General features: G+C 43.6%; 1 protein-coding gene across 1 annotated transcript in view; it reads left to right on the top strand.

Moving 5' to 3' along the window:
- MTCL3 (MTCL family member 3) overlaps positions 1 to 12,616 on the top strand; it is a 35,690-nt gene extending 23,074 nt beyond the window's left edge. The window contains exons 4-6 of the mRNA XM_065401425.1: positions 8,350 to 8,421; positions 9,341 to 10,516; positions 12,506 to 12,616. Coding sequence (XP_065257497.1) covers positions 8,350 to 8,421; positions 9,341 to 10,516; positions 12,506 to 12,616 — 1,359 coding nt within the window. The remainder of the gene's footprint in view (positions 1 to 8,349; positions 8,422 to 9,340; positions 10,517 to 12,505) is intronic.
- Positions 12,617 to 16,171: the final 3,555 nt, after the last annotated feature.

The following is a 16,171-nucleotide window of genomic DNA, read 5'->3' as shown; positions in this document are numbered from 1 at the left end:
AAAATAAAGAGAAGCAAATAACGGGAGCAAACAAAACTGATGAAAAGGCCCTCCTTCAAAGTCTCTCTATATTTCATATTTTTTCGGTTTGTGGAAAATTATCTAGATCCAATTGCCGGCATTGGAGGATTCAGCTCTACTGGCCTTCTTGTGCAGAGGTCTGCAGACAACTATAAGATCTATCTACAAATCTGCCTGATCTCCCATTGGCCCTGAACACGGTGGATCTCAGGCAGTTCCACTTTGTGTGCGTGTGTGCGCATTGTAGGAAGCCACGGAACACAGCTTCCTGGGGCTTCCTCTTTCCTATTATTAATTATTTATTTATGTATTATTTTATTTTATTTATTATTTTATTATGTATGTATTTGCGTCATGGTAGTGTCCAAAGGCCCCAATGTGGGCTGAGGCCTCTTAGTACTGTACAAATATAGCGCAGATGGTTCTTTTTGAGTTGCTGCAAGGTCGGTGGATCTATAACTACATAAATTCACCAACCAGCCACCTTGTGTAGTTTTGACAAAGCAGCATTGTGCATCTCTGAGGCTGTATTCATCCTACACAGTGGGTTTGATAGGCAGTATACAAACACAGGATATAAAGACAGTCTCTGTCCCACAGATCTTACACTTTTACATGTTAAGACAAGAGACAACAGGTAGATACGACAGACAGACTGGGGGAGCACAAGGAAACAAGTTTACCATAGTCTCTGTTCTACCAAGTGCCCTGAGCCAGGCATTTCAGTTCAAAGGAGTCACTGCACTCTGAGATTTGCCTGTGCACTCCAGGATTAGGGGACTGTGTTCGTGGTGACCTTCAACCTTAATCTGGTTCAGTTGAGTATGGCTAAATGTATCTTTCTTTGAATTTAATCACCAGTTCTTGATCAGTTGAAAGGTTTGGTGGTCAGTTACAAGGGGTATAGCCTCTCGAAGGAAAGAACACTTCGCTTTCACCACTGTGCTGAACTCTGCTTGAGCAGAAAGTGCATGGTCACAAGCAACAGAAATCAGAATTGGGTGTGCTGCATGGCCAGCACATGTACAGAGGCTGGTAAAGCTGACTTTCATGTCTCATTTCTCTGAGTTTTTGCATCAGTTTGTGAAAAAGCAGATAAAAATGCAAATGAAAGTATGCTAGGTGTTGGTGTACTATTTCATTTCGCACTAACGATAGAAATTTTTTTGCATGTCTACACTGCTATCTTTGCTTATTTTATGAGCAATGCTTTAGCTGTTTGTGTGACTGGCCCAAAACGTTTTGAAGGCTTTGTTAGCTAGATTGTAAATTTTGCTGTATATTTTCTCTTTTTGAAATTTTCTCAATTTAATCAACAGGTGACTATGATATTCAGATATGAATGAATGTGAAAACAATAAATAAAATAATTTAAAACAAAACACATGTAAAATATAAATAGCTGAAGAAACTCCGTGCCCCCTTCTTCTGAAGTGGGATATTGGCTTCAACTAGTTTAAATGACTACGTTGAGCTATTTATCTCTTCCTGGTTTAGGCCACCTGCATTCCATATCCTTCTCCAGTAATGAGTGTGACATATGCCATTTTTAATATTAAGAGGACACTGATAGGGCTGTTAGGGCTATAACTAGACCTAGCAACTTTCTGTTCAGTTCCTGGGTATGAATATTCACGTGCATTTCTTAATATTGCTCTGTGCTACCTCCCTGCTTCATTCTGGTGAGCAGGCAAGGTACTGAAATACACTGGACATTGCCCTTTGAGTAGGCTGGGCAGAACACTGGATTGGTAGGATATGTATGCTTATTCTCATCAGAGACAAAGCAAGTGCCCTGGGTGTGTTGCTGGCAGGTTGCCCAGCATGGTGATTGAGATAGTTTATTAGGAGTGTGGCCCTTGTCTTGGAAGGCTGATAAACTTTAGGAATGAAATGGACATTTTAAAACATATTATTTTGAGGGTAGAATGTATTTTCAGTCACCAGCCTGGAGAGGATCCATTCAGTTTCTAATACCTGTTCATTTGATTTTTTTAATGGCTGATAGTAAAGTGATTATTTCAATTCTCGTGTCTATTCAGGGTCAGATCCCAGGGCCTGGCAAGAAGTGCTCAGAGCAAGTCAGGAGTTGGGGGAAGAGTGCAAAGGTGACTTTAACCAACTTTGCATTTCCCTGAACTTGGGGCAACTCTGTGCGAGGCTGGTCAGTAAGTGCAAATTAGAGCAGCCTAGAGACCAGCATGGTACACAGATGCACCAATATCGGGGATTGCAAAGATGGCTTAAAGCCAGCTCTAACTTCCAGTGGCTCCAAGAAGTTATTACAACAGCCAAGGATCACTTAGGTGTAAGAGAGCTGCATTCCTTTTTCCCTGGCCATGACATCTGTGCTGGCTGAAGATGGGGGCAGGGATGAAGTGGGAACTGTTATGGCAGCCCTATGCCACCCACGGATCCCTCTCTGTTATGGTGGTTTCTCATGTGGTTGGCTTCAGCTGCTCAGCTCTGGTAAAGTGGTGAAGTTTTACCTGCATGTCTTCTAGACTTGCTCTGAGCAGGGTTACTCAACAGGCTGTAGAAATGCTAACAGCCAGTTTAGTGCTCCCACTGTTGCTAATTCTGGTGGAGCTGCTAATCGCTAGTGGGAGAGTTCCCTAAAATCCTCGGTGTAGTCACCATTTGGTAGACCATATCTCAGTCTTTTCCACTTCAGATACATAATTTGTTTCATCAGGTATTCCAGAAATATCCTTAATCAATTTTCATTATAAATCTGTCTGACAAACACATTTAAAAAATCAAAGTATACTAAATTGATCTTCATACTAAATCAATTATTTATGTAGTTTGTCATCTTTTTGGATCATAATTGTTAAATACAATGGTAGATTTTTTAAAATGATGTTAGTTTTGTGTAACAATCCCTGACTACGTTTTATCTAAAGTACACTTGAAAAATCTTGAGGGACATGTTAAAAAAAAAGTTCAACTGGTTTAATATTTTCATTAGCAATAAACATATTGTTAATTCCCTATTAGCAATAATATTTGTTGTTTTAGGGAAATATTTTGTTCTTGCTATAAGAATGCACAAAAATATTGAGAACAGTTTTCAAATTATTGAGGAAAAATATTTTTGAGCACAAAAATTACATTTCAGACCAATAATGTTAGAAACCAGCTTTGAAATATTGGTGCTAGGTCTGTTGCTGCAGTTGAGAAGCAGTTGGGGGTGTGATTTGGATGCTGCTGCATTGCATCTTGTGGTGATGTAATCCAGCCAAAGGAAAATAATGGAGATAAGTAGAGAAATATATCCTAAAGGAATTCATGTGCATAACTATTGTGGACAAATAGATTTTGCACATGACAATTCTGCACATGGAAGTGACAGAATCTATAATCTATCTTGTCAGGTGTTAGTGCACCAAAAGTGCATACATAGGGTATATACATAAAATCTTATATGTGCCAAATGGAGGTCATAGTCTGAAAATAAGGCTCCAAGCATCTCCATTTGTTATTTTTTTATTTGCCTTGCTCTTAAATGTATTTTTCCTTTTTTTATTTTGCCCTCCTGTATTTTCTCTCACTTCTTTCAATCCCAGCCCATCTCCTCTTTTACCCAAAACACTCTCTCTGCTTCCTGACCCTAAATCACGACTCTCTTTGTCACCGTGAGGTGCCTCCCCCAAGCTCTTTCTCTCCTTCCATTTGGGGCCCAAAGAAAGATAACGTGAGGAATCTGATTCCATGGAGAGGGAGGACATTTTTAGTTTGTCCAGTGTTTTTTATTCAGTCCCTAATTATTTTATGTTCAGTTTCCATTAAGTAAAATATCTGTTAGCAGCAGTAGATAATTTCACACATTGAAAATAGGATCTATGTTTTTTAAAAGTATGAAATATGAAAATAAAATGATGGCAGGTATGTGTAGACATTCTAAATTGCTATCTATCCCATTGAAATATCCTGTTGAATTTATTATTCAGGGACTGCAGGATATAGTGTTTGATAGTCAGTAGATGACATTCTCTCTTCAGCGTCTGTATTGGATCAATGCTCTGACATGTTGTTGGAGTGCACTGTGTTTTTTGAAGAGGTCAGCTTTGGATCACGCGATGATTGCCTGTTCTGTTCATTCTCTCTGGGGCACCTGGCAGTGGCCTCTGTCGGAAGACAGGATACTGGGCTAGATGGATCTTTGGTCTCACCCAGTATGGCCATTATTATGTTCTTATGTTCAGAGGAGTTATAAAACTGAGGTTTTGACCTCCTGGGTCATTAAATTGCCCATGGTACTTTTCACAGGAGAATGGGTGTTAACCCCAGTGTCCCACCCAAATTCCAATTGGGCACAATCTAACTACTCAAATCACTCCTCCAATTTTAATTGTATATGTGGTATTCTTTGTTGCTTTCTGCTATAAAATTATATAGTGTTGCTGTGTGCTGTTAAATAGCTGCTTCATTTCAGTAGAGGATGATATGAGCATTGGATATAGCTAAAATTTGAGACGAGCAGAATGAAAGGCAATATATAAAGGCAAGTTATTGTGGTTATTCAAATATTAGAATCCTGGCTACCAAAAATAACTTTAATGTTTGTTAAAAATGTGAGGCAAGAGTAAACATGTTTATAGCTTTTCTCAAACCTGGAAAAATTGGATGAGGGTTTTTTTTGGCCAGTTTTATTTGTTGTGAGAATATTTTCAGACAGCCCTTGTCTTTAATTAGAAGCTGGGGGGCCTAGTGGAGAAGTTGGAACTCAGCATTTCAGCCAGGGCCGGCTCTGGCTTTTTTACCGCCCCAGGCAGAAAAAGCTTAATTTATAAGCACCTAGAGCAGGGGTGGGCAAGCTTTTTGGCCCGAAGGCCACATCTGGGTGGGGAAATTGTATGCAGGGCCATGAATGTAGGGCTAGGGCAGGGAGTTCGGGTGCACGAGGGGGTGCAGAGTGCGGGTGGGGGTGCGGTGTTCAGGAAGGGGCTCAGGGCAAGGGGTTCGGGTGCAGGGTGCAGCAGGGGGCTCAGGGCAGGGCGTTGGGGTGCAGGAGGGGGTGCAGAGTGCAGAAGGGTGCTCAGGGCAGGGGATAGGGGTGCGGTGGGGGCTCAAAGCAGGGGGTTAGGGGGCTCAGGGCAGGGGGTTGGGGTGCGGGGTGCAGGAAGGGTTCGGGGTGCGGGCTCCATCCTGGCACCGCTTACCTTGAGCGGCTCTGGGGTGACAGTGGCGCGCAGCGGAGCTAAGGCAGCCGCCCTGGCCCCACGCCACTCCCGGAAGTGGCCAGCATGTTCGGCAGTGGCTTCTGTGGGTGGGGTGGCGTTCACCGTTCCCAGCCAATGGGAGCTGCAGGGGGCGGTACTTGCAGGCGAGGGCAGCACACAGAGTCCTCTGCCTCCCCCCCCCCCCCCACCCCAGGGGCCACATGGACGTGGTGCTGGCTACTTCCGGGAGCAGCGTGCGGCCAGGGCAGACAGGGAGCCTGCCTTAGCCTCGCTGTGCCATGGGTCTGGCAATCCCGCGGGCCGGACTGAAAGCCCAGACGGGCTGGATCTGGCCCGCAGGCTGTAGTTCGCCCTCCCCTGACCTATTGGAAAATAAGGAAAATCAACATGGATTTGTCAAGACAAAATCATATCAAACCAACCTAATATCCTTCTTTGAGAAGGTAACAAGCCTTGTGGATGGGGGAAGCAGTAGATGTGATATATCTTGACTTTAGTAAGGCTTTTGATACTGTCTCACATAACCTTCTCATGAACAAACTAGAGAAATATAGCCTTGATGAACCTACTGTAAGGTGGTGCACAACTGGTTGAAAAAGCATAGTCAGAGAGTAGTTATCAATGGTTCACACTCAAGCTGGAAAGGCATATTGAGTGGGGTTCTGCAGGGATCTGTCCTGTGTCTGGTTCTGTTCAATATCTTCATAAATGATTTAGATAATGGCATAGAGAGTATGCTTATAGAGTTTGTGGATGATACCAAGCTGGGAGGGATTGCAAGCACTTTGGAGGACAGGTTTAGAATTCTTGACAAACTGGAGAAATGATCTGAAATAAATAGGATGAAATTCAATAAGGACAAATGCAAAGTACTCCACTTAAGAAAGAACAATCAGTTGCACACATACAAAATGGGAAATGACTGCCTAGGAAGGAGTACTGCAGAAAAGGATCTGTGAGTTATAGTGGATCACAAACTAAATATGTGTCAATGTAACACTGTTGCAAAAAAAGCAAACATCATTCTGGGCTGTATTAGCTGGAGTGTTGTCAGCAAGACATGAGAAGTAATTCTTCCACTCTACTCAGCACTTAAAAGGCTCAATTGGAGTTCTGTGTCCAGTTCTGGGCACCACACTTCGCTAAAGATGTGGACAAATTGGGGAAAGTCCAAAGGAGAGCAACAAAAATGATTAAAGGTCTAGAAAATATGACTTACGAGGAAAGATTGAAAAAATTGTGTTTGTTTAGTCTGGAGAAGAGAAGATTGAAAGGGGACATGATAACAGTCTTCAAGCATGTAAAAGGTTGATTTAAAGATAAGTGTGATAAATTGTGCTCCTTAACCACTGAGGACAGGACAAAATGTAATGGCCTTAAATTGAAGCAAGGGAGATGTAGGTTAGACCTTCCTAACTGTAAAGGTAATTAAGCACTAGAACAAATTACCTAGTGAGATTGTGGAATCTCCGTCATTGGAGGTTTTTAAGAACAGGTTAGACAAATACCTGTCAGGTATGGTCTAGATCAGTGGTTCTCAACCAGGGATCCGGGGCTCCCTAGTGGGCCTCGGGCAGGTTTCAGGGGGTCCGCCAAACAGGGCCAGAATTAGACTTGCTGTGGCCCAGGGCAGAAAGGCCAAAGCCCCACCACCTGGGGCTGAAGCCCAGGGCCCTGAGCCCCACCACCCGGGGCTGAAGCTGAAGCCTGAGCAATGTAGCTTTGTGGGGGGCCCTGTAGCATGGGGCCCTAGGCAACTGCCCTGCTTGCTATCCACTAACGCTGGCCCTGGCTTTTATATGCAGAAAAGCAGTTGTGGCACTGGTGGGCCATGGAGTTTTTATTGCATGTTGGGGGAGGCTCAGAAAGAAAAAGGTTGAGAACCCCTGGTCTAGATAATACTTAGGCCATGTCTGCACTTCAGAATTAAGTTGACTTAACTTACCTTGGCATACAGCTGCTGCAGTAATTACATCACTTGTGCATGTCTACTTTACTCCTTGTGTCAGTGGTGTGCGTCCTCACCAGGAGTGCTTGTATGTATTGTACTGTCAGTGTGGGGCATTGTGGGATGGTTCCTGAAAGCCAGTAACTGTCGACATAAGCAATGCAGTGTCTACACTGATACTGCATCAACCTAACTACATCAACCTTGACTTTGCGTCGCTCATGGAGGTGGAGTTATTAAGTCTGCGTAGCGGGGCAGTTACATTGGTGGGAGCGAAATTTAAGTGTAGATACTTCCATAGTTAGGTTGATGTAAGCTGCCTTGCATCGACCTAACTCTGTAGTGTAGACCAGATCTTAGTTCTGCCTCAGTACAGGGGACTGGACTAGATGACCTATTGAGGTCCCTTCCAGGCCTACATTTCTATGATTCTCATATTTCAAAGCTTCCAGTTATCTAATCATATAGAAGAAACAGTATCATGTGACTTTCGTGACCCATCCTACTCTGTGAATAGTGAACCATTTGCAAATACTCTGCTACTTGAAAATTGGCCAGCTAGACAATTTGGTTAATACCTGTGACTAATTAATACTTTCACAGACATCAGGATTGGTTTGCAAACAAACAGTGAACAGAAAAGAGGACTAAGCCCATCAGATAATTGATTCATAACAAATTATTTCACCAGCTCTAGTGTTAAATTTTTTTTTTTAAATGAAAGCAGGGAGGCCTAATTTCCTGATCACTGGGAACTGCCTGTTTCTGATTCCTTCTTTGGCCTTGGGCAGAAGTCACTTAAGCTCCCTGGGTGAAATCCTGGCCCCATCGACTTTAATGGCAGAACTTCATTGACTTCAATGAAGCCAGGATGTCACCCCTGGCCTCAGTTTACCCATCTGTACAATATGAGTTATAATAAGTTTATTACCTACCTCATGGGGATGTTGTAAGTATTTATTTTTTGATGTCTGAATATTGAAAATGCAACCAAGAGTGGTTACTATTTTACGATACCTTGTATAGCATTTCTGTTATGCTATTTTAAGGTAGAGTTATTTCCCTTGTTTGTGATATTACAGGAATTAGAAGAAGCAGTCCAAATAATTGTATGTGATTTGGTATGTTTTAGAAAAGGGGACTGAATTAGATACATGATTAGTGACATGTTCAATGTATCTCACTTTTTTGTAGCTGTCGTTGAAAAGAAGAGGGAGCAAAGACTTGCAGAAATCAGAAAAAAAGTCACAGCAGACACCCACTGAGGTATGTTGAAGTAATAACAGCCCAGATCCTCCGCTTGAGGCTTCAGTGGAGCTACACCAATTTACATGAACTGAGGACCTGGCCCTTTGTTTTTGTTGTTAGTTTTGATGTTTAGTATTATATCATACTGCTGTATGGGATATAAGGATCTTGGGCCCAAATCTGCAGGCTTGACAACTGACCCAATCCTGCACTGAGAACAGTACAAGTGCATTGACTGCAGTAGGGCTCTGCATGGGCTCAGAAGTCCAATTTGTAGGATCCGGATGAAAGGCAAAACTCCCATTGAAGTCAACAAGAGTTTCATCTGAATCAGGACTCCAGGACTTGGCCCTTTGGGTGTGGACTTTGAGACTCCTTTATATATATGTTGTCTTATTTAACTGACTTTCAATTTTGGTTTTTCAGCCTTTTGGGTATGAAGCTTAGAAAGTATCCTCTCACTCTCTTTTCACTTTCCACACATCATGAGCCAATAAAATCTTAGTCTTTCATGAAAGGGTGCTGAAAATGTATAATTAATAATAATTATAGGAGATATTCCATCTCCTAGAACTGGAAGGGACCCTGAAAGGTCATCAAGTCCAGCCCCCTGCCTTCACTAGCAGGACCAAGTACTGATTTTGCCCCAGATCCCCAAGTGGCCCCTTCAAGGATTGAACTCACAACCCTGGATTTAGCAGGCCAATGCTCAAACCACTGAGCTATCCCTCCCCCCTAACAGTGCAGGCTTTCATAGCAAAGAAAGAAGGCTTTTTTGTCTTAATCTCATCTTCAGATGTAGAAAAATAATTGTTATAATCATATTTTAACTTCTGATGGCATAGTGCTTTTATTGTTAACCTTTTAATTTAAAGCTGTGTTTGATTTCAAGTGGTGCTCTCTTTATTGACATAAAATTATTTTCATTTTTTTTAAGGAGGACAACGAAGATCTGAAATGCCAGTTGCAGTTTGTTAAAGAAGAAGCTGCCCTTATGAGGAAAAAAATGGCTAAAATTGATAAGGAGAAAGACAGATTTGAACATGAGCTTCAAAAATATAGATCATTTTATGGGGATCTAGATAGTCCCTTACCAAAAGGTGAAGCTGGAGGACCACCTACCACAAGGGAAGCAGAACTCAAGCTTAGATTGAGATTAGTAGAGGAAGAAGCCAACATCCTTGGAAGGAAAATAGTAGAACTGGAAGTAGAAAATAGAGGACTGAAAGCAGAGCTTGATGATTTAAGAGGAGATGATTTCTCAGGAGCAGCAAATCCCCTCATGGGGGAACAGAGTGAATCTCTCTCAGAGTTACGGCAGCATTTGCAGCTAGTTGAAGATGAGACAGAATTGCTGAGGAGAAACTTGGCTGACCTGGAGGAACAAAACAAGCGCATCACAACAGAGCTAAACAAATACAAATACAAGTCTGGCACCCATGAGAGCTCGAGGCACCATGATAATGCCAAGACAGAAGCACTGCAAGAAGAGCTAAAAGCTGCCCGAATGCAAATCAATGAGCTCAGTGGCAAAGTCATGCAACTTCAGTATGAAAACAGAGTGTTAATGTCCAACATGCAGCGCTATGACTTGGCCTCTCACCTCGGGATCCGGGGCAGCCCCAGAGACAGTGATGCTGAAAGTGATGCAGGGAAAAAAGAAAGTGATGATGATTCCCGCCCTCCGCACCGCAAAAGGGAAGGTCCCATTGGAGGGGAAAGCGACTCTGAGGAGGTACGCAATATCCGGTGCCTGACTCCCACTAGGTCTTTTTATCCTACACCGACTGGGTGGCAGAAGAGCTTCACAGATCGGCAGCAGATGAAGGACATCCGCTCTGAAGCCGAGCGACTGGGCAAGACGATAGATCGCCTGATTTCTGATACAAGTACCATCATAACGGAGGCAAGAATTTATGTGGCCAATGGGGATCTGTTCGGACTCATGGATGAAGAAGATGATGGCAGTAGGATTCGGGAGCATGAGCTTCTTTATCGAATCAATGCACAGATGAAGGCATTTAGGAAAGAACTCCAGACTTTCATCGACAGACTAGAAGTTCCAAAGTCATCAGATGACCGAAGTGCAGATGAACCTTTGTCAGTGAGTCAGGTAGTTTTTTACTTATTACAGCCTAGAGGTAAAAAGACACTGCCAAATAGTTTAAGCCTTTAATTTTCTCTACAATGCATTAAAATTGTTATAATCTGATGAGCAAAGTCTCTGGTTTCTAAATATCTATGATTTAATTTTAAATCCCCCAGTCCATCACATGGGACTTGATCCTCCTAATGGAGTCAATGGGGCTACTCATGTGAGTAATGACTATTCACATAAGGAAGGGTTTGTAGAACTGGGCTCCTCAACATTAAAAAATAAATAAACAAAATACTGTAGATACTATTATTGTGGGAGACAGAACATTCTGGCTTTTCGGCAGTGTTTGCCAGAGTTCTTCTGACATCACCAATAATGTCAGTGCACAAATGTACTTTGGCCTGAGGGAGTGAAATGGAAGTGTAATCTGGGTGATGAGCAAAAACAAACTGTAGAATAGAATATAGCAAGTGCTTTAACAAATCAGATGGTTAATGAAGTATGGTATATTGCATCTAGAGTGACTCAAGCCTATGCTGCAGTGCAAGGAAAAGAAACAAAAAACAACAAAACTCCTCCATACTACATGCAGTGTTGTGCCAGGCTGAATTCAGGGAGATAATGCCTTCCTGACCCTTGTGAATATCATCTTATGCCCTGAAGAATAAGATTTAACTACCCTTATCTTAACATGAGTAACTTCAAATGTTGCTATTGGTCCTAAACTTCTCCAGACTTCGTAGTAAGTCTCATATTAGGTTATAATAACTTTGTACAGTACTTCTAGCCCTACAGTCAGAATTGTTGCCATGTGAAGCTGAAAGCTATTATTTCTTATTCATATGTTGACTAATTTGATTGTTTGTTCCCTTGTATCAGAAAGTCACAGACACAGTCAATTGCTATAAGAGCACTGCATAAAATCAAAGTGTGACAGGGTGCATTGCATCTTTTAACAAAAGGAAAAGACATTATACCATATTCTCATCCAGATTAGGGGCCCGATCTGGCATTTATAATCATAGAATCATAAAATTGTAGGGCTGGAAGGGACTTCAAAGAGTTAAGTCCAACCCCCTGCGCTAAGGCAGGACCAAGTAAACCTAGACCATTGCTGACAGGTGTTTGTCCAACCTGTTCTTTAAAAAATCCAATGACGGGGATTCCACAACCTCCCTTGGATGCCTATTCCAGAGTTTAACTACCCTTATAGTTAGAATTTTTTTCCTGATATCTAACCTAAATCTCCCTTGCTGCAGATTAAGCCTATTACTTCTCGTCCTACCATCAATGGACATGGATAATAATTGATCACGGTCCCCTTTATAACAGCCCTTAACATATTTAAAGTATGTTATCAGGTCCCTCCTCCCCCAGTCTTCTTTTCTCAAGACTAAACATGCCCAGTTTTTTTATCCTTTCCTCATAGGTCAGTTTCTAAACCTTTTATTGTTTATGTTGCTCTCCTCTGGACACTCTCCAGTTTGTCCACATCTTTCTGAAAGTGTGGCGCCAAGAACTAGTCACAGTACTTCAGCTGAAGCCTCACCAGTGCCGAGTAGAGTGAGACAAGTACTTCACGTGACTTACATCCAGCACTCCTGTTAATACACCCAAGAATGTTGTTAGCTTTATTCACAGCTGCATCCCACTGTTGACTTATATTCAATTTGTGATCCACTGTAAACCCCAGATCCTTTTCAACAGTTCTGCCATCTAGCCAATTGCTAGGTGGCAGATAATGGATAACTTAGTATTTTCTAAACAGTAATTAATAACTTAGTATTTTCTAAACAAACAAACAAATGCGGTATTTAAATCAGTAATTTTGGGGCATAGACCTGCAGGCATTCTGCATGCAGACCTTCCACTGAAGCCAATGGGAGATCAGCACATAGCACCTTTACAGGATTAGACCCTGCTTCACTGCTTATTCTGTTGAAATGTTGAGCTTTCCTTTTTATTAATTAACCGTTCTCTGTGTCTTTGTATTTACTTTCCCAGATGTTCCAGCCTATCATTTTACTTATTCTCATCCTTGTGTTGTTTTCATCCCTTTCTTACACAACAATATTTAAACTTGTCTTCCTTTTTACACTATTTTTTGTATTATAAACCTTTAATCATTTACTGTTCATTGTAGTATTATTTTCAGTTTGTTCATTTTGTCCACCCTCCAAGATAAGAAGTGCAAGAGATATAGTTTCTGTAGTAGCCACTGCTGTAAAAACACTGAAGACTACTTGTTTGCAAAAAAGAACAAAACAAAGTGAAACAAAAACAAAAAGCAAAACAAAACCTAAAAAAGCCACCCAGTTGAATAAGAATTCTCCTCACCAAGGTATTCCAGGTAAGCTAACAGAAAATAGTTTTTTTTAAATTTTGTCTTAAGAAAATTGTTTTATACTTTTATAATAAAAATGTTCTTGAGAAAATTGAGCCAATTTAGCTAGTATTCATTCATTTTTACTTATTAGAATTGATAGTCATTTTGTTTTCTTTATTTCAAAATATTTGTATTGCAATCCCAAGTGAACAGTAAAATTACCTCCAGTGTGTATGTTACAGTTGTTTTTCACTGCTTTTGTACATTTTGTGTGATGGTGGACCCATTTGATAGTGGTGTTTTTCACCACTGTGTGGTGTGGATTTGACGCTCAAATCCAAATGATAAGAACAGGAAGTTTGCATTTAGTCTGCCTCACATGTATGGCCTTCTCCTGGGCAGGAATGGACATCCACAGCTTCTGTTGACATTGCCGAGAGTTGTGGATGCTCAGCATCTTTGAGGATCAGGCCTATAGAGTGGACATTATATCCTATCCTGTTTGAGGCCCTTTAGTGGTGAATGGTAGGGAGGAGGTGTCAGAATTAGAATGGTGTGTAATAGGACAGTTTTGTGTGAAAACATAGATTGAGAGGTGGCACAGGGATAGAAAAACTGTGCAAAGTTCACCTGGTCTATCCCTCTGACCCCATATTGATCAGCTCACCAGCCTTATCCTGTCTGTCCATCCCTCTTGGCCACTGACCCTAATTTGCCTTCCTTCCTTACTGTAAGATCTGCTGGCTCACTCCACCCTGGCCTGACTTTTCACCTCCCCACATCTGGTTCCTGGCTCAAGGAGGAAGTCAGGAACTGGCAACCAGTGGAATTGAGTCAGACATGGAGAGCAAGCACATCCGGCAGGGGTAGAGCCCTCACTTGAAGAGTCCCATAAAGCTCAATCCTCTCCCCTGTATTATTCAACGTGGGACACTGGGACAGCTGGTGGGGACAATATGGTCTGAAGTGACACCAGTACTCAGATGACACCCATCTCTACATCTCCTTTATGTCAGATCTAAACAACACCATCTTCCAGCTTTCTCTGTGCTTAGCTAAATCAGCCCTTAGATAAACAACAACTGACTAAAACTGAGCTCCGGTAAGATGGAGGTGATGCTACTGGGAAGAGGGACATGCCTCGAAGAATTGGCCTTCTCTGTAATGTACCCCCTACTGAGGCATGTGCCCTCAGATTGTTAAATCAGTCTTCAACCCTGGAGTCTTTTGGACTCCTCACTGCTCATTGTGGCAAAAAGGCTACTTCTATCTGTGACCAGCCTGAAGGCTGCAGCCCACCCTTTTGGCCATGGTGGTCCATGCATTTCTGATTTTTAAGAGTGATCATAGCAACTAAGTATTATCTAGGAATGAAGCAACACATCCTGAAAAAGTGTCAACTAGTATAAAATGCAGCAGTCTTTCTGCTTAGCAACATAGGTTGCCATGGACCTATCACACCAGTGCTCTGTTATCTGCACTTGCTACTAAATAAATAAAGTTCAGGTCAGTGTCTCTGTCCTAGTATTGAAAACCCTCCTGGGGATTGGCCCCAGCTAATTGAAGGAATGCCTTTCAGTGTTAGAGACTCCACTTTCATAGGAGCTTGGACCTAACTTGTGGAATTCATTCCACAGGAGCTAAGAAAGTAGTAACTTCACAGAATTAAATGCAAACCTCATTTCTTTGATTGAGCTTTCTCTCAAAAAGCTCTTCTCCCATAACAACATAAATAAAACAAAACAAACAATCAAAACCCCCTAACTCTAATCAAGAAATGTAATCCTATCTTTTGTGAAGAAAGCAAAAGAAACTGTCTTTGTTATTTCATTTAAAATTATTGAGAGGTGTGCAGATGCGATGGTAATGAGCACCACATAAGGAGTAGACCCAGTTTCTCAGCCCTTGGAGGACCTGCCAGCATGTTGCTAGAAAAAGTGACCTTAATATGGTATTGCAACCCAAATCATCTCTCAATCTCCCTAGAGCAGTGGTTCTCAAAGCCGGTCTGCCGCTTGTTCAGGGAAAGCCCCTGGTGGGCCAGGCCGGTTTGTTTACCTTTCACGTTCGCAGGCTCGGCCGATCGCGGCTCCCACTGGCTGCAGTTTGCTGCTCCCCCCACTGTCCTGCCCAGTTCCACACATGGTCAGCCCCATTCTGCCCCCGCACTGTGGCCCCGCAGTCTTACTCCTTTCTCTCCCCCCCCCCACTGTGGCCCCAAGACCAGAGAAGCTCTGTCCCCTCCCCCCCACCATGGCCCTGGGCCACAGCGGGGAGTGAGAGCTCCCCCAGCCCTGAGGCCGTAGCAGGGAACTAGAGTTCCTCCAGTCCTGGGGCCATAGGCATAGTTTGACTGCTATATTTGGGGGGACAAAGCATGCCCATGCACGCACACATGCATGCTGAAGTCAGTCCCCGTGGTTCACTGGCTCTCTCCCTCTGCCTACAGTGGTACCTGGGCTGCAAGTGCTGGGGGGGACAGGACGGCGTAATGGGGGAGCCCCAGCTGCTGCTGGCAACCATTCTGGCACCGGCTGCTGCAGCGATGTCACTGTTCTGGCGCTGCTGCTGTTGCCTCCCTGCTGGGGCTGCTGCTGCCCAGAGCTGCTACATGCTGGGCTCCAGGTTCCCCCTAACCATTCCCATATCCCCTTCTCTTACTCATCCCCTCCCCCTTCCTCTCCCCTTCTCTTCTCACCCCATCTCCATTGCTCTGCCCCTCCCCCCCACTGTTGTAGAAGAAACAGGTGGGCACTAGGACCCAGGAGGCTGTGTCCAACTGCTGAGGCAGGACCCAGAGCACAGGGGAAAAGCTGCTCCGTCCTGCTCTGTCCGCTCCCTGCGAGCCAAAACATGCGGGGGGGCGGGATTTAGTATGGGAATGACAAAGCCCCTCCCACACCAGGCGAGCAGAGTCAGGGAGCAGGGTTGGGGCATGGGGGTGCCAATTTTTCCAGGGCCCCCAATTAGGGTTATCAGGCGTCTGTTTTTTGACCGGAATGCCCAGTCGAAAAGGGACCCTGGCAGCTCCAGTCAGCACCGCTGACCAAGGTCCGGTTGGCACGGGGCTGGCAGGCTCCCTACCTGGTTCTGTGTGGCTCCCAGAAGCAGTGACATGTCCCTCGGCTCCTAGGTATAGGCGCAGCCAGGGGGGCTCCATGCGCTGCCCCTGTCCTGAGCGCCGGCTCCGCAGCTCCCATTGGCTGTGAACCACGGCCAATGGGAGCTGCAGGGGCAGCGCTTGTGGGCGGAAGCAGTGCGCAGAGCCGCACCTCTGCCTAGGAGCCAAGGGACATGTTGCCATTTCCGGGAGTCCCCCAAGGTAAGCCACCCAGAGCCTGCAC

The sequence above is a fragment of the Emys orbicularis genome, chromosome 3 (assembly GCF_028017835.1).
Source record: "Emys orbicularis isolate rEmyOrb1 chromosome 3, rEmyOrb1.hap1, whole genome shotgun sequence".
Classification (NCBI taxonomy): Eukaryota; Metazoa; Chordata; order Testudines; family Emydidae; genus Emys; species Emys orbicularis.
Note: the sequence above shows the minus strand (reverse complement) of the source record. Positions and strands in the feature narration are given on the sequence as shown.